This window comes from Aspergillus foveolatus, assembly GCF_047715535.1.
Source record: "Aspergillus foveolatus strain CBS 279.81 unplaced genomic scaffold BDW70scaffold_2, whole genome shotgun sequence".
Lineage (NCBI taxonomy): Eukaryota > Fungi > Ascomycota > Eurotiomycetes > Eurotiales > Aspergillaceae > Aspergillus > Aspergillus foveolatus.
This window is the reverse complement of record NW_027396066.1, coordinates 688,829-710,706: the sequence shown is the minus strand read 5'-3', so window position 1 is coordinate 710,706 and position 21,878 is coordinate 688,829. Positions and strand designations below refer to the sequence as shown.

General features: G+C 49.6%; 7 protein-coding genes across 7 annotated transcripts; 3 read left to right on the top strand and 4 right to left on the bottom strand.

Moving 5' to 3' along the window:
- Positions 1–1,099: 1,099 nt before the first annotated feature.
- Positions 1,100–4,612, top strand: BDW70DRAFT_167635 (uncharacterized protein; the record flags this gene model as incomplete). The annotated part of the gene is made up of 1 exon (XM_073742285.1): positions 1,100–4,612. The coding sequence occupies one exon, from the start codon at positions 1,100–1,102 to the stop codon at positions 4,610–4,612; it is 3,513 nt and encodes a 1,170-aa protein (XP_073600721.1).
- Positions 4,558–6,779, bottom strand: BDW70DRAFT_39340 (caspase family protein). The gene has a single exon (XM_073743915.1). The coding sequence runs from the start codon at positions 6,567–6,569 to the stop codon at positions 4,641–4,643; it is 1,929 nt and encodes a 642-aa protein (XP_073600720.1). The 5' UTR covers positions 6,570–6,779; the 3' UTR covers positions 4,558–4,640.
- A 4,295-nt stretch (positions 6,780–11,074) lies between these two features.
- BDW70DRAFT_146848 (glycoside hydrolase family 16 protein) lies at positions 11,075–12,330 on the top strand (the record flags this gene model as incomplete). Its single annotated transcript, XM_073738635.1, has 3 exons — positions 11,075–11,409; positions 11,466–11,919; positions 11,977–12,330. 3 exons carry the CDS (start codon positions 11,075–11,077, stop codon positions 12,328–12,330), a joined length of 1,143 nt encoding a protein of 380 aa, XP_073600719.1.
- Positions 12,331–13,719: 1,389 nt separating this feature from the next.
- Positions 13,720–14,777, bottom strand: BDW70DRAFT_39334 (uncharacterized protein). Its single transcript, XM_073743914.1, has 3 exons — positions 14,664–14,777; positions 14,313–14,601; positions 13,720–14,267 (listed from the first exon to the last, which is right to left on the bottom strand). The coding sequence occupies exons 2-3, from the start codon at positions 14,540–14,542 to the stop codon at positions 13,814–13,816; spliced, it is 684 nt and encodes a 227-aa protein (XP_073600718.1). The 5' UTR covers positions 14,543–14,601; positions 14,664–14,777; the 3' UTR covers positions 13,720–13,813.
- Positions 14,778–16,492: 1,715 nt separating this feature from the next.
- On the bottom strand, positions 16,493–17,842 carry BDW70DRAFT_155562 (Alpha/Beta hydrolase protein; the record flags this gene model as incomplete). Its single annotated transcript, XM_073740053.1, has 1 exon — positions 16,493–17,842. One exon carries the CDS (start codon positions 17,840–17,842, stop codon positions 16,493–16,495), a length of 1,350 nt encoding a protein of 449 aa, XP_073600717.1.
- A 214-nt stretch (positions 17,843–18,056) lies between these two features.
- On the bottom strand, positions 18,057–19,213 carry BDW70DRAFT_155561 (uncharacterized protein; the record flags this gene model as incomplete). The annotated part of the gene is made up of 3 exons (XM_073740052.1): positions 18,057–18,403; positions 18,449–18,507; positions 18,552–19,213. The coding sequence occupies 3 exons, from the start codon at positions 19,211–19,213 to the stop codon at positions 18,057–18,059; spliced, it is 1,068 nt and encodes a 355-aa protein (XP_073600716.1).
- A 395-nt stretch (positions 19,214–19,608) lies between these two features.
- BDW70DRAFT_155560 (cytochrome P450) lies at positions 19,609–21,433 on the top strand (the record flags this gene model as incomplete). The annotated part of the gene is made up of 7 exons (XM_073740051.1): positions 19,609–19,822; positions 19,870–20,003; positions 20,054–20,359; positions 20,413–20,457; positions 20,502–20,558; positions 20,605–20,780; positions 20,842–21,433. 7 exons carry the CDS (start codon positions 19,609–19,611, stop codon positions 21,431–21,433), a joined length of 1,524 nt encoding a protein of 507 aa, XP_073600715.1.
- Positions 21,434–21,878: the final 445 nt, after the last annotated feature.

Sequence of the window (21,878 nt, the reverse complement as noted above, 5' to 3'; positions counted from 1 at the left end):
ACTGAAGAACATACTCAGAATCGAATGAGGGAAGTATCTATACAGGGCAATCTTAGAGAAAAAGAAAGGCAGCTCTGCCCAATAGCGCAGTACTTGCGAGAGTAATTCTGGTCAGGAGTACACTTAGATCCACAAGAGGTAAAAGTAATCTGGTTTGCTGTGAAGCCATTGAAGATAGGTGATATTGAAAAAGCCGAGTAAGCAACTCATCTACGCCAAAGTAGATGACCTACTTTGGTGTAGGAGAACTACTTACCTAAGCTGGTGCCGCCTGCCTACGCAGTAAAAGGATATATAGGACTCATTACCACTGTATTGAGCCTTGGCTTCGCGATTCATACAACATGTTATCTCAGAATACCTTGACAGCAAGCAATTTTGCGCTTAACTCACAGGAGTTGGATTGACGTGATATGGTCCTGCTTTTCTCTTGTGAGATCAGGCCTTAGATTGACTAGTCTTCATAGTAATCGGATGTGGCCGGTGGTAGGATCTGGTAAGTCAATGTAAGTCAATGCAATTGCAGAACTTACGCCATTACCAGGGTAGGAATGCTTAATAAGATCACCTTCCGTACAATTCAAGAGATATTATTATAAAATTCAATACAGGGTAATAAGGTAATTACTGAAAATAAGAATATATACTTAGGTAATTCATTGTATGAAGAGCTGTAATTAATCCTATTAGTACCGTTTTCAGTTTCTGTTTATTAATATTATAGCAATTAAAATTAGCCCTAATTCAAATACAGGTCTTAGTCTGCCACTTTAACTTTGCCCCTGCTCTGACGCCCTCAATGTATATAGTCCTTTACCACTCTTCAACCTGGCCACATCCGCCTCCCATGATCAAGAGCCTGGCCCGGCCGGCAAGCCTATCGATCCTAGGCCGCGCACGGTCACACAGCTCGAGATCGCACCTAAGATCCCTGATCAATAGGATAGAATTCCGATTGGCTAGAGATGAGTAGTGCTGCTGAAGCTCGTGTCCACGTGTTGCGGGGCTGTGTCCCACCTTACCACACTCTTCCTCTTTCTTCTGTTGGTAATGAGCTTGCAAGTGATCAAGCCCAAATTATTGTTATTCCTTTTCCACCATGCCCGAGCAACATAGACGACAAACAGATTATAGGATTGCCTGGGTGTGTGCACTGCACCTTGAGGCTGCCGCTGCGCAAGCGATGCTGGATGAGGTTCACCCAAGACTCCCCCAACTCATTAATGACCAGAATATCTACACTCTGGGTGCGATAGCAGGCCATAATATCGTGGTAGCATGTTTGCCATCGGGAGCATATGGCACTATCTCTACGGCTGTCGTGATTACACAGCTTCTCTCAACATTCACCGAAGTCAAATTCGGGTTAATGGTCGGCGTGGGAGGAGGGATCCCGCGAACGATAAACAATAACATGTGGCTTGGAGATATTGTGGTCAGTAAACCTACTTCAGATGGGACGAGCGGGGTGGTTGCCTATGATTTTGGGAAAGTTCTCGGTGATGGCGAATTTAAAGTGACTGGAATGCTAAACCGGCCGCCCCTAGTCCTTCTGAACACAATATCACAACTCCAAGCCGAAGAGATAATGGGGAAACGACTGGGTATCCTGGACCTGATCTCATCAGCTTTGAATAGGCATTCAGGAATGGCAAGCCAGTATTGCAAGCCGGAGCGCTCCAGCGACCTTTTATTCCAGGCGGAATATGTCCACCCACAAGGCGAGGCAGACTGCGGCAAATGTAATACAAGGTATCTGGTCAACCGTCCGGTACGACAATCAGAGGAGCCCAGGGTGCATTATGGACTGATCGCATCCGGAAACCAGTTGGTCAGAGACGCCGTGAGCCGGGACCGCCTAGCTGAAAAACATGGGGCCCTGTGTTTTGAGATGGAGGCCGCTGGGCTGATGAACCAGCTCCCGTCTGTGGTTATCCGTGGAATCTGTGATTACTGTGATTCCCACAAATCTAAGCATTGGCAAGGGTATGCTTCATTGGCAGCCGCTGCATATGCAAAGATCCTGCTGTCCAGGATCCCTCAAGCTAAGAGCAGTGATGGTTCGCAGACGCCTCCACGTACACCATGTTTTATAGTTCCTTTCCGTCAGAACCCGCTGTTTCTGGGCCGCGAGCGCGAGCTCTCACGCCTTCAGATGTTGATTACAGGTGGAGATAGTGGGACTAGAAGAGCCGCAATATCAGGTCTTGGAGGCGTGGGGAAGACACAGATTGTGCTGGAGCTTGCTTACCGTCTTCGCAAGAAGCCGGAAGCATACTCTATAATATGGATCTCATCAACCAGTGCCGAAACGGTGGAGCAGGCCTTTATGGATATCGGCAGCCGACTGGGCCTGGAATCCATAAACCCGGATAATGTAAAAGACCGGGTAAAGGGGTACTTGGATTCAGATGCGGCTGGTCCCTGGGTGCTTATAATTGACAATGCAGACGATCCAGGATTATGGTTAGCGTCCAGGATCCGAGACACTCTTCCGACCTCGCCTCGCGGATTTATCCTTCTTACAACCCGGAATCATCAGCTTGCAACAAGAGTCGCTGGACCAAACATTGTTGATGTAAGAGAGATGGATGTTCATTCGGCAATCACTCTGTTAAAAAGTGCCATTTCTGATCAGAGCCTGCTGGAGAGTGACACATCTACAGCCTCTCTCGTTCAACACTTACATTTCATACCTTTAGCGATCGTCCAAGCCGCTAGCTATATCAATGAAAACTTGATCTCTGCTGAAACATACCTTTCACTTATCAAGGACATGGAAACTTCGATGCTGGAGTTGCTCAGCAAAGATTTCGAGGACGAGTGGAGATATCTGGGGACCGCGAATTCTATAACCTCAACATGGTTCATCTCTTTCAGACAGATTCAGACCACGAGCCCACTGGCTGTGGAGTACTTATCATTCATGTCCTGCCTTGACTTTGCATGGATACCATGTTTGTTGCTCCCAGCCGCAAAGTCAAAGGTTGAACAGCAAAGCGCTTTAGGGGTATTAAAAGGATACTATTTCATCTCTGAGCACTCGGAGAGTGGTATTCAATACTTTAGTCTGCACCAACTTGTCCACTTGGTGACAAAGAACTGGTTAAGAGCCCACAATACGCTAGAATGTTGGATTAAGAAAGCCGGACAGCATCTGAAAGATATATTTCCGGAAAGCAAGCCAGAGAACCGCATGCTATGGAGGAAATGCCTACCGCATGCGCAGCATATTCTTGGGTGTGAACAGTTTCAAGCTAGGTCACCGGATAGGGAGAAACTGGCGCAGAAAGTGGGCCAGAGTTTGTATAGTGATGGAAGGTACCGCGAGGCAGAGGTTCTATTCCGCGAAGTTCTGGAGACAAGGAGAGCACGACTTGGACACGACCACCCTGATACTCTTGAGAGTCTTGAGTGTGTGGTGGCTACGCTGTGGGACCAGGGTCAATGGAAGCATATTGAGGAGCTCCAACTCAGACTGCTGGATGTCAGAGAAAAGAGACTGGGGCCAGATGATCCTGTAGTTCTGAGCAGCTTGGGCAACTTAGCTTCGACCCTTATGAATCAAGGCAAATGGGATGACGCTCAGAATCTGGAAAGGAAGGTGTCCACGAAATTCAAGTTGCTACTTGGAGAAGACCATCCGAAAACATTGACAAGCATGAGCAACCTTGCCACCACATATCGCATGCAGGGCCAATATAGCCAGGCTGAAGAACTTGACGTTTGCGTTCTCAAGCATCGCACGAAAGTTCTTGGGCCCGAACATCCAGACACCGTCATAACCATGGGAAACCTGGCATCCACATACATGGAGCAGGGCCGATGGAGTGAAGCAGAAGAGTTTAGAACACGCCAAGTGGCATTACTGGAGGGAACTATTGGTCCTGAACATAAAGACACGCTCGCAGCTATGGGCAGCCTAGCGACGATATACCGCGAGCAGGGGAAATGGACGCTTGCAGAAGATCTGGAATTACGTGTTTGGAAACAGTCACAAGCAATGTTAGGGCCAGAGCATCCGAATACGCTGATCAGCATGGCGAACCTGGCATCAACCTACCGCAACCGGTACAAATTCGCAGAGGCTGAACTGCTCGAGATGGAGACCACCAAGATCTTCAAGTCAGTCCTTGGCTCCGAGCACCCTATTACTCTACGAAGCATGGGCAACCTTGCGTCTACAAAGCGGAGCCAGGGGAAACTTGAAGAAGCAGAGGAGCTTGAGGAGCAGGTGATGACGGCGTTTGACTCCATTTTAGGACGTGCCCACCCAGACACGCTGACAAGCATGGGCAACCTGGCCTGCACATATCGCTATCAAGGTCGCTGTGCGGAAGCCGAGAAGCTGGAGGTAGAGGTACTAGACGCGAGGAAAAAGCTACTGGGACCGAACCACGCAAATACACTAACCAGCATGTGGAATCTGGCCCGCACTTGGAGGAAGCAGGGGAAGTACACGGGGAGCTTGGAGTTGTTGCAAGCCTGTGTTGAACAACAGATTCGCCAGCTGGGACCGGACCATCCTGATACTCTCGAAGCTACGCTGGAATTAGATTCATGGCAATCGGGCATAGATGGAAGCTGGATACTTATGAAAGACGTGGAGTAACCGAAAACTGCTATTGATATATGACACATTATGCCTGCACAGGGGAAAGTGAAAATGGAATGATGATCAGATCCCACTTTAGACCTGGGTTTTCTTCACCACCGATATCGCGGCCTTGGCCATAGGTGAGCTGATATGCAATCTTTTCAAGCTGCGAAGGGTCTCCTCGTGGCGCAGGGGGTGCCTGTGTGCCACTGTGATCCCTCTCCAGGCAGCGAAGGTCGATTTCAGCGTTCGTAACGAGACAGACCACCCACTCGGGAATGGATTCTTGGACGTCCCCAGGGATATCCTTTGGCCAACGGATCTCCATCCCCTTGAGAATGTCGGTATGCTGTGTCTTCCCCATCACATACTGGCTGCTGGAACAGAGCCTGATACCACGCGGTGAAGACCGTGATATCAAGGATATCTTCCCGGCCGCATTCACATCGAAGACTGACACATAGACAGTATCTACCGAGGACGTATTGTTCAGCGTTATGCAAATCCGGTCTCTGCAACTAATCCAGGCAGTGCCATTAGTGGCAAGGTTCTTTGTGCCATGTTCTCCAGGATTAATTTTCGAGAGTGTAATCTGCAACTCGTGGTTCAGCCTCACTTCATCTGCAGGTTTGATAGACAACAAGTGGGCTGCTCGAGATACTGAGTTTGCAAGCTGAAGAGCTCTAGATACAGCCCCTGCGATATCTCCATTAGCATTGAAAGCGGCACGCGGCTCGCCACAGATGCTAAGACAGATTGTCTCATCTTGTTGATCAAGACTGGCAAACACCATGGAAGTTGGGCCGTTTTCAGATAGCTGTATGAACTTCATTTTGCGTATCTGGTCGTCCACGTATCGTTTCAGACTGTTGGTCACCGAGACAGGGTAGCGATACTGTGCCTCTACCTCAGGATATGCACTGGCAGTTTGCTCTCCAAGAACCGTCGACTGGGTCTGGAGTATAGCATTCAATGGGGCAACTCTCGTTACTACTCCTATCTCTCGAGAAGTGAGATCCTTTGATCTTGCTGCAGTCTCGTTGTAGATGATGTGGTAGGTATTGCCGACTCTGACACCTGCAGTCTGACCGGCCTGGAGGATGTGCTCTCCCGTATCTGATATTTCTACCTGATAGACGTTGGAGTCTTTCTCCTGCTGGGAAAACACAACCCTATTGTACGGACCTTCCACATGCGGATGCTGATAGGGGAACTGGGTGTTGACCAGGTCCGACACTCTGAGCATCATGTGCTTCCATGTGAGATTCGCCTGCAGTGCATGCTCCAGATTCGCGAGTAAGGCTTTGGTGAAGGCACCGACTATGCGTCCATCGCCCTCATCATATTCAAACGCTGCCTCGGAATCCGTCGCCGCCACGATTCGCACTGCATCCGGATTCCCTTCAACACTGGTCAGATCCGAGAAGACATTTTTGGCCGCCCAATCATACGCCTCGGAAACTTGATCATATGGGATATTCTCCAGCGCTTTCCTGACGGCGTGGCCTCCATGGGTGGGATCGCGCGCCATGCGTCCGGAAAAGCAGCAGTCCAGGATCACGGTGACATTGTGAGTATTTTTAGTTGTTTGATGAACAAGCCGTGATATCTCGATATCGAAGATTCCTTTGAAATCACTAGGATTGGATGGGGTGACATAGTCAGTCGGTACGATAAACTGGTACCGCCTCTCAGAGTGGTTGTTTGGATCCTTCGTGAATCCACCATGACCGGAATAGTAAATGACTACTGTATCATCGGGTCGAGTGTCCAAGGTGAGCTCTCTCCACATGGTCAAGATACCGTCTCTTGTGGCTCGGGGCCCGCAGCACTCTCGGACCCGGAACCCATGGCGTCTGAGGAGGTTGCCGACATTCTCGACATCGTTCTGAGGCCCCTTAAGATCGTATGTCGGACTGCCGATCAGAAGCGCCCTTTTTGTGGGGGAACCTGGATTTGAGGTCGACGTCATGCTGTAGAAGTATTTTTATTTGTTTTACCTTGCGATGTAGGGATGGCGGAGATGTTGGGTGTTGGAATGCATAAACAAAAATGGTTGACCAGTAAACCCAGAATCATGCGAGTAATATTCTACTTCATAAAAAGAGTTTTGGGGATGTGAGGACTCAGTCACTGTCAGCCTCGACTCCCGTGGGCGTGGAATGCCTTGCGCGTATATACCACCAGACATAATCTTGCCAGGCTGGCCTTGTGTGAGTCAGGGGGAAGCAGGCTGCTTTAAGACACCAATCAAGACCACGACTAGCCCCTGCTGGGTAATGATAGTAGCGAACCCCTCGGTTGTCCAAAGCCATCGAGCCACCGGTATGAGGTGGCGAGGCTGAAAACACTAATATTTCGCGAGGCCCTATTTCGAAGTACTTCCACCCAGCCTGAAAAGTGAATCACTGGATTAATGCGCACCGGACGCTGTGCGGAGCGCAGGCTCGCCGGCCCCATTATGTATGGAGTAGCCCTAGTTCGGTATTAGCCCAGCCAGCGGTGTCAGCCTTGCGGGCAGACGCATGTTCAAAACTGCCCCTTCCAGACACCATAATGGCAGCAGCTATGAGATAGTCTACTTCGATAGGTTAGTCCGTTCCGTTATCGTCTTCTGACGCTGAACTAGCCCTGCTTTATCCATTTTTATTGCACGAGGCTGGTTAAATACAACGGGTTTCGAGCCCGGTGGAGATGAGCAGCCTGGGATTCCTTTTCTATAAAACAAGTACAACCTAAAGAACCATGTCGTCTTGCGTCACAGGTCAATGATTTGATCTTCCATGCTTTCAATTTTATTTTCAGTCGGCTCGTGAGCTCCCTGGTCCGATCTTTCAATCATACTCTACTAGGTTTCGCACATTCAATATCCATTATAATATACAATATTTTACAGTAAGAGATATACAATACTATCGCCCCAGAAATTGACGGCTTTGAATTAGCTGGGTCTTACTGACTCTCATGGGACCTTCTTCTCAGTTAGTGCATCCGGACTTCATAAGCGTCAAGCCCGTAACCGAGCAGCTAAGGTACAGCGTCCCACATAGGCTGTCTCTTAACGGTATAGCCTTCACTATTATCTTACCCCTCCACAGCCAAATGAACTGGTCTCTCGTTCAGCGAGGTGGTCTGTCTTGGCGAACTATTTACGCCCAATCATATAGTTGTTATCACAGCAATTCCTGCCAAGGCATTCCTTACTGTTCATATTGGAAAATTTGGAATTCAATAAGATCAGTGCTATATCGCGAACAGCACTTTTAAAGTGTCGAACTGACTGCTTATGCAATCATGGAGAAGCAGACATAAGAGATCAATTGAAATTTAATTGTGTAACTGAGTCGCTGTAATGGATTTAATGCTTAATTTAGTTACCGTCTCTATGATACGAATGAACAGCTTATAAAAGCAATATTATAGTTTATGGTCTGGCCACTCTCTGGCCACGGTCACAAGGGCGCTATTTCAGCGGCCGGGGTTGAAAGACAGCCTCAGTTTTGCGGCTCTTTAACCATCAACCATGTTATTAAGCGTCTTTCAACAGTCTAAAGTAATGCAGGGCAGCAAGTTGAATAGAACATTACTGCTCCGCGTTTCTAGACTCTATCGCAATCTACCATAGTTATAAGTTTCCAGTCTAAACTTAAGCGAACAACTTTCGCATATGAAGCCGATCTTAGTGAAGTCAATCTAGAAACCAACTTTGCAACAAAGACAGAGAGAAATAATGGATGATTTTGAAGACGGCATTGAAGAGAACTTTAAAGAAAGCATCATCCAGGCTGCGCGGAAAGATATTCAGGCAACACTAGAAGGGACCTGGCCATGTATAATGAGCTAGTACCATACTTGGGAACAGATACTCAGGGACAGGAGCATTAACTGACATTGAGAAAGCCATTCAAATTGTACCGGGAGCTGTTAGGGTAATATCAGAAGTTCGTTTTGAGCCCTGTATTTACACAACCTTGGAACTTTACTTAGCGACCGATACACAAGACAGGCGTACTCACGGATCTTCATACAGCTAATTCACATCAAGAGTCTGTTTTTCAATTGGAGCGTGCTTTTGTATTGCTCGACTGCAATCTGGCCTGGGTGCACTCTAGAGTCTTGCTGTGTCTAATAGGGAGCAAGCTTACAAGTCTGCCGCTGCTGCTAATATCTGACTCCTCGATCTACATTACCGTCGCTTGAAATCTCTGATAAGCAACACATGCTTAGCGGGGTGATGGGCTTGCTTAAGAGCCTTGATTGCAATAGACCTGCTTGGGCTGGGCCGAGCTGTCCTTGCAGCAACTCTTGAAGAGGTGCGGGCAGATATTGAAAATCTTAGCCCCAGTAGCTGTACCTAGACCTTGAGAAAACCCGCGGGTTACCCATCACGGGTCAACCCAAAACCCGTAACGCGTTGGGTTCGGGTTTATTGTCCTAACCCGTGTGGTTTCCACAACTCGCGGGTTTAAGCTTCTTGGTACGGGACCTGATCCCCGATCCGAACCGTGGGTCGGGGTCCTGATCTTGGACCCGTTACGGGTTTGTCATGGTCTAGCTGTACCAAAAAGTCAGTTAATTTTTTTTTGACGGGCCGTCTTTCATGCTTTTCCGTCTACCCTCTGGCGCTTTCTGTATCGCTGACAGGAAAAGGCAATGGAAATTCAGTGCTCCAGGATCAGGCTTACTAGCGTAATCTATAATATGGCACTGCGTAGTATGCTGCAAGTTATGTCATCGCTTTTCCTAACCCAACAAAATCACGTAGTTAACAGTTCTACACAGTAGATTTATATTGATAAGCTTCTGGGATGCTCGTCTGAGTTTGCTATTCTGGCAATTACAGGCTTGTCACGGTTTTTGCCGTCAGGGGAGCAAAGCTGGAGCTGCACTGTCTGCTATCGCTTACACAGAACAGTCTCTCCATCCCCGAGACTCTCCAGAAGAGCTAATTCACTGAACAGTGCTTTCTTTGTATGAATGTTCTAGCAGAACTATACGCCATTGTTTGATAAGTCCCTGGTATACATAGAAGATTTAGGGATACTGTACCATTGTGATCCAGTCAAGGCATTCTTTCTGGCGTCAATCGGGAACACAATTAGATGATCCAATATGCTTTTCTCTACCTTTTTTATCCTCAGATGAATTTAATGGTGAATTCCTTGTAAGGAGAATAACCTACCTATGTTTCCCAAACATATTCTTTGGCTGAGCAGGTCGTTGGCCATTCTGTCTTCCAGTTGAAAATAGCCTCATCCTTTAGGAACCACGCTGTCTTCGCCGCTTTCTGATGGAGCATAATTTTTTTTGACGGCTTGCCACACCGCACTTCGTTTGTGGCGCGCTCTATCTGGATTCTGCCGCTCCTGAAGAATATTATAAGCACTGTCAAGATATGCTTCCTCGTTACCAGCGAATAATTCGGTGACTGCTATATCCGGCTCCACCGCACGGGAATGGCAGCACAAACCCAGTACGAGCATCAAGCTGACCCCTTGAGTCATGAACATCCTCCGATAATGCTGTCAGAGGGATGGATGATGTCTCATTTCGCGCATTGAACCAGGAGTCGTTCGTGGAACCCACTGGTTAGTGGGTTCGCAATGTGTAAGAGGACTATATGGTACATAGCGACGGTCGGCGACCTTCCACCAACTTATAGATAACGAGCTGGGCCTGCCCCAGTGGCTATCTCGCCCTCGTCCCGTCGTGTGCGGTGCTTGAGACGACCGAACTGAGAAGGGAATAGGCATTTTATTGGTTCTTCTTGACGGTCCTGTGCAGGCGACGGATTCAAGGTCGCCGTCTCATTCGATGCACATTTTACCTAAGTGGTAGACAGATGGCTGTGCGGTGCTATATAAGAAAAGGGAAGGGATTTCCTGCAGCTTTTATGGGAATCCGAGTTTGGCCTCGATGTATGACGACACGAGTTTTCTCGAAATTTCTATACAAAGTTTTGACGGTGTTTGATTTGCGGTGATCGATATTCCGCGTGTCCGTAACCCTAAATGCCCAACCCGGACAGAAGTTCCAGACTATATTATCAGACGGTGCACTATACTCCGTTTATACTATATACTTCGTTCAGTCTGTATATTCTGTTCAGCACGGCTTCGTCACCATTAACTCGACTGCCGAGCAATTGAGTGGTCTACAACTCGCCTAACCGGCAAGGGATCATATCAACTACCAGATCGAGCCCTTGCCCATCGAGACGTTGTAAAGCTTTCTCAAAAGTCAAAGACCTATATTCTCAACCAGTTGATGCCTAAGTGCCTCATTTCCCGATTGGGACGGGATCGACTTCCCCATTCCGATGACAACATCACCCATTTCATGGCCATCCCTTACTCCAAACAAACCCAACAACGCTCGCGAGGATTTAAGGAAACGCCACTACACACTGCAGAGCACCGGCAATCGAAAAATCTTTTCCCCACTTACTAGACTCACATCCAGTCTAGGCCAGTCGCCATGGCCGACACGCTGACCCTCAAAACAGACCCAGAGGATCGGCATCGAACTATGCCCCTAACGCTAGACGAACAGCCTGTCGAGGCCCAGGGCCAAACCGGACATTCATGGTATAATCCACAAGGCTGGTCCCTCCGCACAAAAATCATCGCCGCCATCGTCGCCTTGGCTGCCATAGTCGGCACCATCGTCAGCGCCGTGGAGGGCTCCAAGGCCGGCCGGTACCCGGAATACTCGCCGCTGGATTATCGGTTGGTGGACAGCTATTCCGGCCTGTCGTTCTTTGACCAATTTCGGTATTTCGATGAGGAGGATCCAACTGATGGGTTCGTCAAGTACGCATTCCCCCTAGAGCAAATACTGTGAACGGATTGCTGACCAGGGTTTGCAGCTACGTCAACAAGACCACAGCCCAACGGCTGAACCTCACATATGCATCTCCAACCTCAGCAATACTGAGGGTCGACACGGCCACGAAAAACGCCTCGCACGGACGGAACTCCGTCCGGATCGAGTCATTCAAGACCTACGACGACGGTCTCTTCATCTTCGATATCATTCATACCCCCTACGGATGCGGCACCTGGCCAGCTCTTTGGCTGACTGACGGCTACAACTGGCCGGATCATGGGGAGGTTGACGTGCTTGAAGCCACTAACAATGCGACAGACGGCAATGCGGTTACCCTGCATACCACGCCCGAGTGTAGCATGGACGTCCGACGCAAGCAGACGGGGAGCGCGACGTATGCGACCTGTGATAACAATACGAATAGCAACGCGGGCTGTGGAGTACAAGGGCCGAGTTTGACGTATGGAGAGGCGATGAATGAGCGAGGTGGTGGTGTACGTCCCCTCTGACCCCGTTGGCCTTCATTTCAAGACATGCTAACGACGAGATAGATCTACGCCCTCGAGCTCCGCCCTGCGGGCATCAGAGCCTGGTTCTTTCCACGGCACTCGGTTCCATTAGACATAGACCTCAGTAACAGCAGCAGCAAACCCGACCCTTCCAAATGGGGCACTGCCCTCGCCGACTTTCCAAACACGAGCTGCGATATCTCCTCGCACTTCAAGAACCAGAGTATAATCGCGAACATCGATCTCTGTGGCCAGTGGGGTGGTGCCCCGAATGTTTACTCGGGACAGTGGGACTGTCCGGGCAAGTGTGAGGAATTTGTGGCGAGGAATCCGGAGAGGTTTGAAAAGGCGTACTGGGAGTTTGGCGGGTTTTGGGTTTATCAGGCCGGTAATTGATGGAAGAATTATTGATGTGGTTCATATAGAGCATCTCAACTGAATCTACACGGGTAGAAGTCGATTCTGATATTCACCATCTTACAGTAGAGACTGCTTATAATCCAAATACCTGTTTCTCAGACTTGAACATAGGTCGTCACTTTTTCTTGGAATTGGTCCAATTCGACCGATCTGGGTTCCACCGTGCAAAGCCCTAACTGACCAAATCGTCCATTCATATTCTTAAATGTAGGCCTTCGACCCGCCAGCAATCAATCTGTCTATCTGATTATTCGTCTCTCCTCAGTCAGGCGTACTTTTTTTGAAGCAAAGAAGCGCCCCCTTTATTCGTTCTAATCGAAGTACTCACTCTTATGTGCATCTCTGCAACCCCACGGCCCAAAATCAGCACAACACGCCAAACCACCTCTCATACCCCGCCAAAAAAACAAATACTGTTACTCTACTATGGAATATTTCTCGCAGGTTACCGAAACGCCGTGTAAAAATGGATAAAGAAATCATTCATTTCTATTCAGGTATGAATAGACCTGGGTTTGGCCGGGTCTGCGCGCCAGCACATGGCCCGCTAGGCCGAGAGGAAACTGAGAAGCACTTTCAGGACAAGAGATTAGGAGACTTAGAGTACATTATCTAGAGAGTTCAAGCGTAAGGTCCTTAGGCGCCGTTGCGGGGTACAAAGTTGATTGTGCGAAGGATTGAGAACTAATCGAAGAGGAGATACTATCTACAGCCACGGATTATATATTATTTCTTATGGCCTGCACAACCCAAAGTTCCCCCCATCCCCTATTCATGCAACTCAAAAATCCTGCAGATTAGGTACAATATGGCCTTGATTTAGTGCCAATAATGGAACGTGTCGATGCGCAAGCTTGGGAACAACACATTATATACCCTGGCATAACTTCAAAAACATAAGTTGCCATTGATCTGGGACGGTTCTGTCTTCCGCAAGTTCAAAAGCTGTAAGGCCATCCTCCTGGCGTTTGCTGTCAATTGGAAAATGTAGGTGCGAGGAATGACGAACTAAAAATTGCATTGTTTTGAGATCCGCATTCTCAGCTGCAAAATATAGTATTGAGCTGCCGTCACTAGTGATATGTTCGCAGTTGGCTTGGGCCTCGAGGAGGATTTTGAGGCATTCGTGTCGACTGAGAAAGATAGCGAAATTAAAGGCCGTCCACCCTTCTTCGTCTTCTTCCTCAAGATTAGCACCGTGCTCAATCAACTTCTTCACTCACGCTTCGGGGACGATTATGCTGCACAGCAGTCATGAGCGGCGTACCCCCGGTAGAGCCACGAAAATTCAGAGCGCTACCGAAACTAATCAGTAGTTGAACAAGGTCAGGCCGGTCATGGGTTGCAATCAGCCAATGTAAAGGCGTCGGTTCCTCATCGCTAGGATGGTTCGGGTCCGCACCTGCGTTGAGTAGGTATTGCACCACTGAGCTACTTCCACTCTCCAGGGTGAATCGGGCTATTTGCCTTTTAGACGGTGTTTTAACATCAACTCCGTACTTGGTAAACAGCTCGACGGCACCGATATCTCCTCTCCATGCAGCCCAAGATAGCGCAGTCCGACCATCTGCGTCCTTTTAATTGATAGCAGCCTGGGATAAAACCGCAGTTCCTTCTCGAGATTGACATGTCGTAGACCAAGTATTCCCTGGTGGAGCTTCGAAATGCCGCGCTTGTCAAGTCGATCAGTTTTGGGGAACAGAGCCTGCAGGCGAGCTCGCATGTCTATGCTGGCTTTTCCTGAGAATATCTTGTTCCACGCAATATCAAAGGCCGAACTGCGAGATATCAGCTCAATTGATCTGCCCGCAAGGGTCAGTTTGCCATGCAGATTAGTTCGATCTTCGAGAAACGGGTCAGCTTGTTTGTGTAAGAGAAACTCGCAAAAATCTAGTTGATTTTGAGTCAGCATACTGTATAAGTTAGCCTCCACCAGCACAGTGAGATTCCTGCCATACTCATAAAGACTATTGTCCCTTAACCGAGCACACGTCGAAAGGGGATGCCTTCTTAAGGTCAGAAAGCGACTGTAGGCCACTGATGTCCCCATTCGCAGCGTACTTGAAGAAATCAGCGCTTCTGGGAATCGTGTTGGACATCCGTAACAGCATTTCAGGTGAAGGGATATGTGAGAAAGCAAATGTGACGACCTTCGTTGAAATCCACGGAGGCCGATGCAAAGTGACATTGCCAGATGGTTCAGTCGGCCGCTGACAGTAAGGATCGTTGCATTGTCGAATAGCAATTCTTCGTTTCCCAGAGCGTTAGCTATTCCATGCCATACAGAGTAGGCAAAGTGGCCTACGTACCCAATCGTGAGACTTGTCAACCTCCATCCTCGGAGACACGGCTTCTCTTCATCAGCAGGTGTACTGATGCGGACAGGTTCAAGTTCGACTTCGACGTCCAGCGCCCCATCTGCCTTGTACTATCCATCAACAGACGTCGTGGACATCGTGGCATGTGTTCTTGTTATTCGGATACGAATATGCGGTAGCGACGGCGAGTCATCTAGGGGTGTCTTGGAATACTATCTCATCTCATCTCGCGCTCTGGCCAGAGCTAGGTACCGAAACTATTGTCTTTGTGCTAGCCAACTTTTCCCCGGGAATCATAGTCTGATCCAGTTGTATTCGTGTGATGGCAAATCTGGGGTTTAGAGATCACATTACTTTTGTTCAGGTACACAAGCATCCCTAACGGTTTTCACTCCTTCATCCATAATATCTTCTGGCGGGGGCCCTTTGCCGGATGTGCAAAGGATTTCATAGTCTATATCCTCGCACAGAAGATAAACGGCCAATATGGACATGTGCATGGATCCTCAGCTGTGTTGGTAATTGGGTAGCATGAAATAAGCATCGTACGGCTGAGATTCAATTAAATCTAGTATAGCGCTTTTTATTTCCAGCTTCTATTGTATGCATAGAATGTGTTCGAGTGTAGGGTTGTAGTCAGTTTCGAATACCTATCCGCGTTAGCACCCTATACATCGGATTCGCCCCATCACGCACAACAGAAGCCGTCTACCTAATCAGTGACACACCAGCTGACCGTTGTGTTAGAGTAGTCATACAGTCGGAGGCTCGGAATGATTGATATTTTCTCGATGCTGGTAGGGAGAGGTGTCAGTCTATACTAGCAGTGTGCGGAGATCAGAAAAGGCGATAAATTCGTGATGGCGCTGAACCCCCATGTCATTCTGGATGACATGCTGCATATTGAGCTGCCCATCAATGAAGACCACCAATTAGAATAAAGCCCATGCAATGAAACTTGACCTGCGAATTGGCATCACGGAAGCCGGGTGATTAGGTATTGTCGACGAGCATTCGAGAGCTGAAGGTAGCACGGAGCTGCAAGTCATCACAAACACAACCAATACATTATTTCCCGAAAAGCCCGTTGTTGAACAAACTTTACGGGATAGGCGACCTTAAAAAGGTAGTTATACCATCGCTGAGAACACATTGGTTGATCCGCAATAGTGCGACGCCAAGAGATAGACAATGTGATCTGGAAGTGAAGACGCTAATATCTCACCAGCAGGGTTACGTCTAGGCTGAGGATTGTCCTGAGCTTCTTGCTCGGAAACAGGGGCCGATACACCAGTCAGCTTGAATGATGCCTCGTCAGATTTTCTAGCCAGTAGTCAAGAGATGTCCGAGACTATCATCTCTATCGTAGCAAATAGTAGATATTGGTCGTTCGCCCGAGAGGCGAAGATGCAGCCTTTAGGTTAAGCCGTGAGAGCTTTTCCGTTTATCGAGCCGGTGATTGAACGAATGGCCCGTGAAACGCGACCAGGCAGACCCCAGTCTATTCAGCAGATCAGCTTGGGTGTGGCCGTGGGCGCGAGGTTGGGGATCACCTGCCATGCGGTAGGGGGCAACTGAGATATACCAGGTACTCTAGTGGAGCCAGGTATGCTTTCTGTGGACAACGGAGTAGTCCGCTTTGAAATGGCCCTGATCCGTCCACAGGCAAGCAAGGGAAACGGGGAGTTGCGAAAGTATAATCTATCAATCGAGATCAAAGCACAACTCCTAACCGTATCAAGTGACATAGTGATGTATTAACACGTTATGCAATAATACCACAAATTCGACCTGACATTCGTAAAACAGGCTCAGCAAGACTACAGACTGGATCGGTTTTCCCGGAAGTGGGCAGGGAGCTTATGGCGCTGACTCTTCACCCACATCATTTTCCGCGCCTGGGATAAAGTGAACGGCACCAGATTCTCTGCGGGCCTAGTTTCTGCAATCAATCCCTTGGCACGGATAAAGCAGACACTAGAAGGATGCCTCACTCCCTTTGCGAAGCCTAGTATAGCACGTGCCCATTCGGCAAAGACCATCTTTGTCTGTGGAGCATCGCGGAATGTGAAGAAGAATGTATGCGGCATGCCTTCGTATTCCTGTATAGTTACCGAGACGCCCTGCGAATGGGCTACCTGTGCGATCAATAGTACCGCGTCGATACTTTGCTCCTGACCTGAGGCCATCCAGATAGGGCAGCACCCAGTCCAGTCATCTGAGCCAGCAGGGCTGGCGAGAGGATGCGCAAGCATACCCGGCTCGCAGTAGTGGTTCGCGCGGGGAGGGCGTGTTGGCCAGAGCGGGCAGGTGGGATAGCCCGGAAGAAGGTACGGGAGCGTTTCGTGTGGCTGTTGGAAAATATCCGTCTTCGCATTCGATTTGAAAGAGGGCAACGAGGCGGCAAGGTCCGCTATGGGACTGACCACAGCTATTCCGGCGGGAACGACAGGTTCGACGGTGTGGCCATGGAAGAGAATTGATTGGCCATTGCGTCTCAGACGAAGGAGGATCTGAAGCAGGCCAAAAGCAAGGCAAGCGCCAGAGCTATCGCCGGCGAGAACAATCGAGCCTGGCGAGACCGCGGCGTGAGGTGAATTAGGTGAGGGCGCGAGCAGTGTTAGGTACGCCTGAAAGACATCGAGAAGGGCGGCTGGGAAAGGGTTCTGCGGTGCGAGTCGCTGATGGACCATCAGCACTTTTGCACCAGTCTCTTTGGCAAGGAACGATGTTGTTCGGCGATAGCAGGATGGTGTGTTCAAAGCAAAGGTGCCGCCGTAAACATAGAGGATGGTTAGTGGACCTTTTGTCTCCTCGTTGAGTTTCTGGAATTTCTCGCTCTCGGAGAGTGAGGCCGGTTCGGGGGTGTCTTTCTTCGCATCGTGACGGTAACCGAGCCATTCGAATTTCAGCGAGGCCGAGTCCGGCCGGTCGTAAGGGACATTTCTCTCGTTCAGCTGGTCGATCAAAGAAAGCAGTAGCTCTCGCGAGGTATCCTGAGTAGGCTTCGATGTAGTGAACTTGGAGACCCAGATCTGGCCTTTGACCGGGTCGTCTCGAAGTGACGGGCCCTGGAGGTCGGAGAAGGAGGCACTGTGAACTAATTTGAGATAAGCAGCTCGCACTCTCTGAGCAGCGGCCTGGAGATTCTCGATATTCTCCCAGTCCATCTTGGTTTGAAATGAGAAATCAAGAGGAAGATGGTGGTGGATGAAGGAGTTGTGGTACTCTTTGTTTGCCTGCGGCCTTGGGCACGCCAAGTCCGTCTGTACAACTTCGAGGGAACAGTTTCCCCTCATCAGATGACTCGATTCAGCTACCTGGCATTTACTGGAGTGTACGATTTTCCAATCATATTCACTATCGTTTCAAGGCAGACAAAGCTCAGTACTCTACATCAATCTCCCGATCGACCCGAATCCCCGGCGTATCTCTGCCGCTTTTCCCCACGGTAATCTGCGTTAGAGGATACGTATCGCTGGTGGAGTTGTTTATATGCGTCTGGTACTTTTCTCTCCCGCCATAGACGCTCCGAATGGGTTGCGCACCTGCGTCCGTCTGATCCGCAATGGAGCTGTGGGTACCTTTGCTCCCATACGTGAGTCGACTGCGAAGGGAGCTGAACAGGCTGCCGCACTTGATCAGCAAGGGCGGGTATGTCGGTAGACAGGCGCAGAGGATGGCTACGCCAAGGTTAATAGTCGACCATAGAGCTGCTCGTGCCAGGGGAACTGCAGCAGTTAGATTCGTTTTGAACGGGGTTCTGAGGTACGTACGGAGATCATCGCCGGGGTTGTAAAGATAGACGATTCGGATCGTTCCGGTGACGAGGATACTGTACTGATTAGCATGATTCAGCCAGGGATCTCTCCAACGTACAAAGCACTCAGCAAGAAGATACTCGCCACTGCAATTCTTTTCCGCAAGCTCATGTGCAGCCGCAGCACCGTCGGTATGGGCAGCCCGATGATGGCCAGATCGATGAGCATATCCACCAGCTCGATCACGAGAAAGTACACGGAGAAGTTGAAGCAGTGCCCGTCCACCGTCTTATCCCAAAAGTACCTGATTGGCATGCAATACAAGAAGGAGCTTATGATCGCAGCAACAAACCAGGCAAGACAGATGGCAATGATCGCGTAGATGACCTGGCGAAGAATTTGCACCGGGAAAATGCGGCGGTAGAGGAAGCACATCGACAGCTTGATCGGGGTAACCGTAAACCCATAGAGAGGGGGCACCGCGTACGTCGACTTCATGTATGCGACATATTTCCGCTGTCTTTCCTGGGGGTCGAGGTAGACCTGTCCGCCGCCGAAAGTGTAAACGCTCACGAGGGTATTCGCACAGAAGCCAAAGTAGAGCACTGCGCTCAGCAAGACGAACCAGTCGTCTAGGCCTAGAGAAACGCGTTTGATTTGCCTCGCAGAAAGGCGCAGTCCGACGGCCAAGCCGGTGAGAACCAGGAATAAGATTGTCACGACTACGGTGGCGTAGCCGATGTCGTTGAGACCCGTGGATGAGGAGCGTGGGGTGAGCATCTTGCCAGAAATGCGACTATGGCATTCAATTCTATTCCAATGCAATAAAGCGAGTAAGAATAGGGTATTATATTAGAATTCCTTACCGCCACATGTTGGAATGACTGCGTCTTGCACAGCCCTGTACTCCCCCAGATTCGCAGCCAGGCAGGGAGATTTTTCAGCTCGACACCTCCACACACCCCTTTTCAATCTGTCCACAGAACTGGGGCTGCAGTATCGGAGCAAAAGCATTGGGGGCTGAATAGCACGTCAGATTGAGCCTGCCGAGTCCCAGACGTTACACCGTCCGTTGGGTTTGCGCTGCATCTTCAACAAAGAACGAGAGCACTATGAAAAGTCGACTCCTCGTTCTGCAAGAGTTGGATCTTCTACAGTGGAAGATAGGACGCACAATGCTGGAAGTTATCAGGGCATTAATCCCCTACGGACTGGCTGCGAGCTTTGCCTCCTTCACCTCCCTGATCGTCTACCGACTGTACTTTCATCCGCTGGCGCACGTTCCCGGCCCGCCTCTAGCCAAAATCACATACCTGTTCGAATGGTACTATGACATCTTACTCGGTGGCAGATTCAGGTACCAACTCAAGAATCTGCATGAGGAATACGGTCTGCCTCTCAAAACCCTCCCAGCACCGTCAAGTTAACAAGTCCAGGCCCCGTTATCCGCATCAACCCCGAGCAGGTTCACGTCAATGATCCGGAATGCTATGACGAAATCTACAACCAGGTAAACGGTCGCAATGTGAAGCCTCAGAACTATGCGGAAGTCTTTGGACCGTACCCAGCCGTAAGGGAAACACAGTGTCTTTCATTCAATGCCAATCTTAACCATCGCAGACTATAGGAACTCAATCGCATGAACTTCATCGGATCCGGCGCAGCGCTATCAATCAGTTCTTCTCAAAAAAGTCCGTTATGGATTTACTACCGGTCATGCAGCGGCCGGTGAGTATCCTGCGTGAGCGGCTGCGCAAGGCGAGCAAGACTGGGGAGACGTTAAATATGAAATACATGTATGCGGCCGTGACGCTGGATATCATTAACGATTACTGCTTTGCACGAGATCCGTTTTATATCCGTCAGTCAGACTTTGGTCGGAAGGGCTTTGACGATGTGGACAGTTTTTTGACCGTCAGCATACTGGTGAGTCGATCCAAATTCTTTGTCAACGGTTAAAAAGGCGCTGATGATGTTAGAACATTCATATCCCCTGGCTTATGCGATTTACGTATTCGCTGCCTGTATGTGCGCGGCTCCTCGAGCCTTCTGGTACTGACTGGGATAGGACCGCGTCAACAAAATCCTCGCACCTGCAATGGCCGATATTCTGGACTTTCGGCGTGTAAGTTCCCCTTTTCTAGACGCTCTCTATAAGGCTAACAGACCAGGACCTATCACGCCAAGTTGAGGCTATCCGCCGCGGCGAAGACAAAGCCTACGAACACGCAGATCACCGCACTGTCTTCCACGAGCTTCTGGAAAGCGACCTGCCACCGCAGGAACTCGAACGTGATCGTGTGCGAGACGAGGCATTTCAGCTAATCACTGCTGGCTCAGGAACCACGTAGGGTCTATCCTTGTTAGTAGCTCTTGTTAGCAGCCCATTACTGACGGGAAGACTGCAGAGCAACCGTCCTCCGCAACGTAGCCTACCACATCGCCGCCAACGAGCCCGTCCGCCTGCGCCTGCACGAGGAGCTTGCATCCGCGATTCCGGACCCGTCCAGCCCGCCGTCCCTAACGGCGTTGGAGCAGCTCCCCTACTTATCCGCAGTCATCAATGAAGGCCTCCGCCTCTGCGCGCCGGTCATCCACCGCATGACGCGCCAGTTTCCAGATAAAGACCTAAACATACACGGGTACAACCTTCCAGCGGGAACCAAGGTCTCACTCACACTCCCACTGATCCTTGAGAACGAAAATATTTTCCCTGATCCTTACACGTTCCGCCCGGAGCGGTGGCTAAGCGAGAACCAGGACCCGGAAAAAAGGCTGGACAAGTACCTAGTCACATTCAACCGCGGACCGCGCATGTGTCTGGGTATCAACCTTGCTAGAGCGGAACTGGTCCTTATCCTGTCTGCTGTTTTCAGGGAGTTTACGTTTGATGTCAGCAAGGTTGTCAGGGAGAGGGATATCGATTTTTGCCATGACTATATTGTCGGTGCGCCGCGCGGCGACAGTCCAGGGATCCTGGTAAAAGTCAAAAGCATTTGAGTAGCTATCTACGCTTCCCAACTTCTGTGAGATACGACTGGATTCTATCTGCGAATAGGTGACAGAAACCGGGCATTTCATTATTCTAGCTAGTAAACCCAATTTATTTCGAGCTGTTAGAGATCCACACACCCTCCGCTACTCGGAATAGCCAGCCTACCACATAGTAGTACTCCGTACTCGTTTTGAAAATACGCAACTTCGTATCCAAACGTAAATGCCGATCCGAACTGGTGCGTTACACGAGCATCAATCGAACACAAAAACCGAGACCAGTTAGGGCTGGACGGGGGTGGCGGCTGACATGCAGCTGTTAGGAGATTACCCCCGCCATCACCACGCAGCGAATTGAGTTTTGATAATGGCTATTGGCTGAAATATCTGCTAGAACATATGCTAGAGGCCCTGTAAGGCCTCGAAATACCTCATACTCTACGTCGGATAC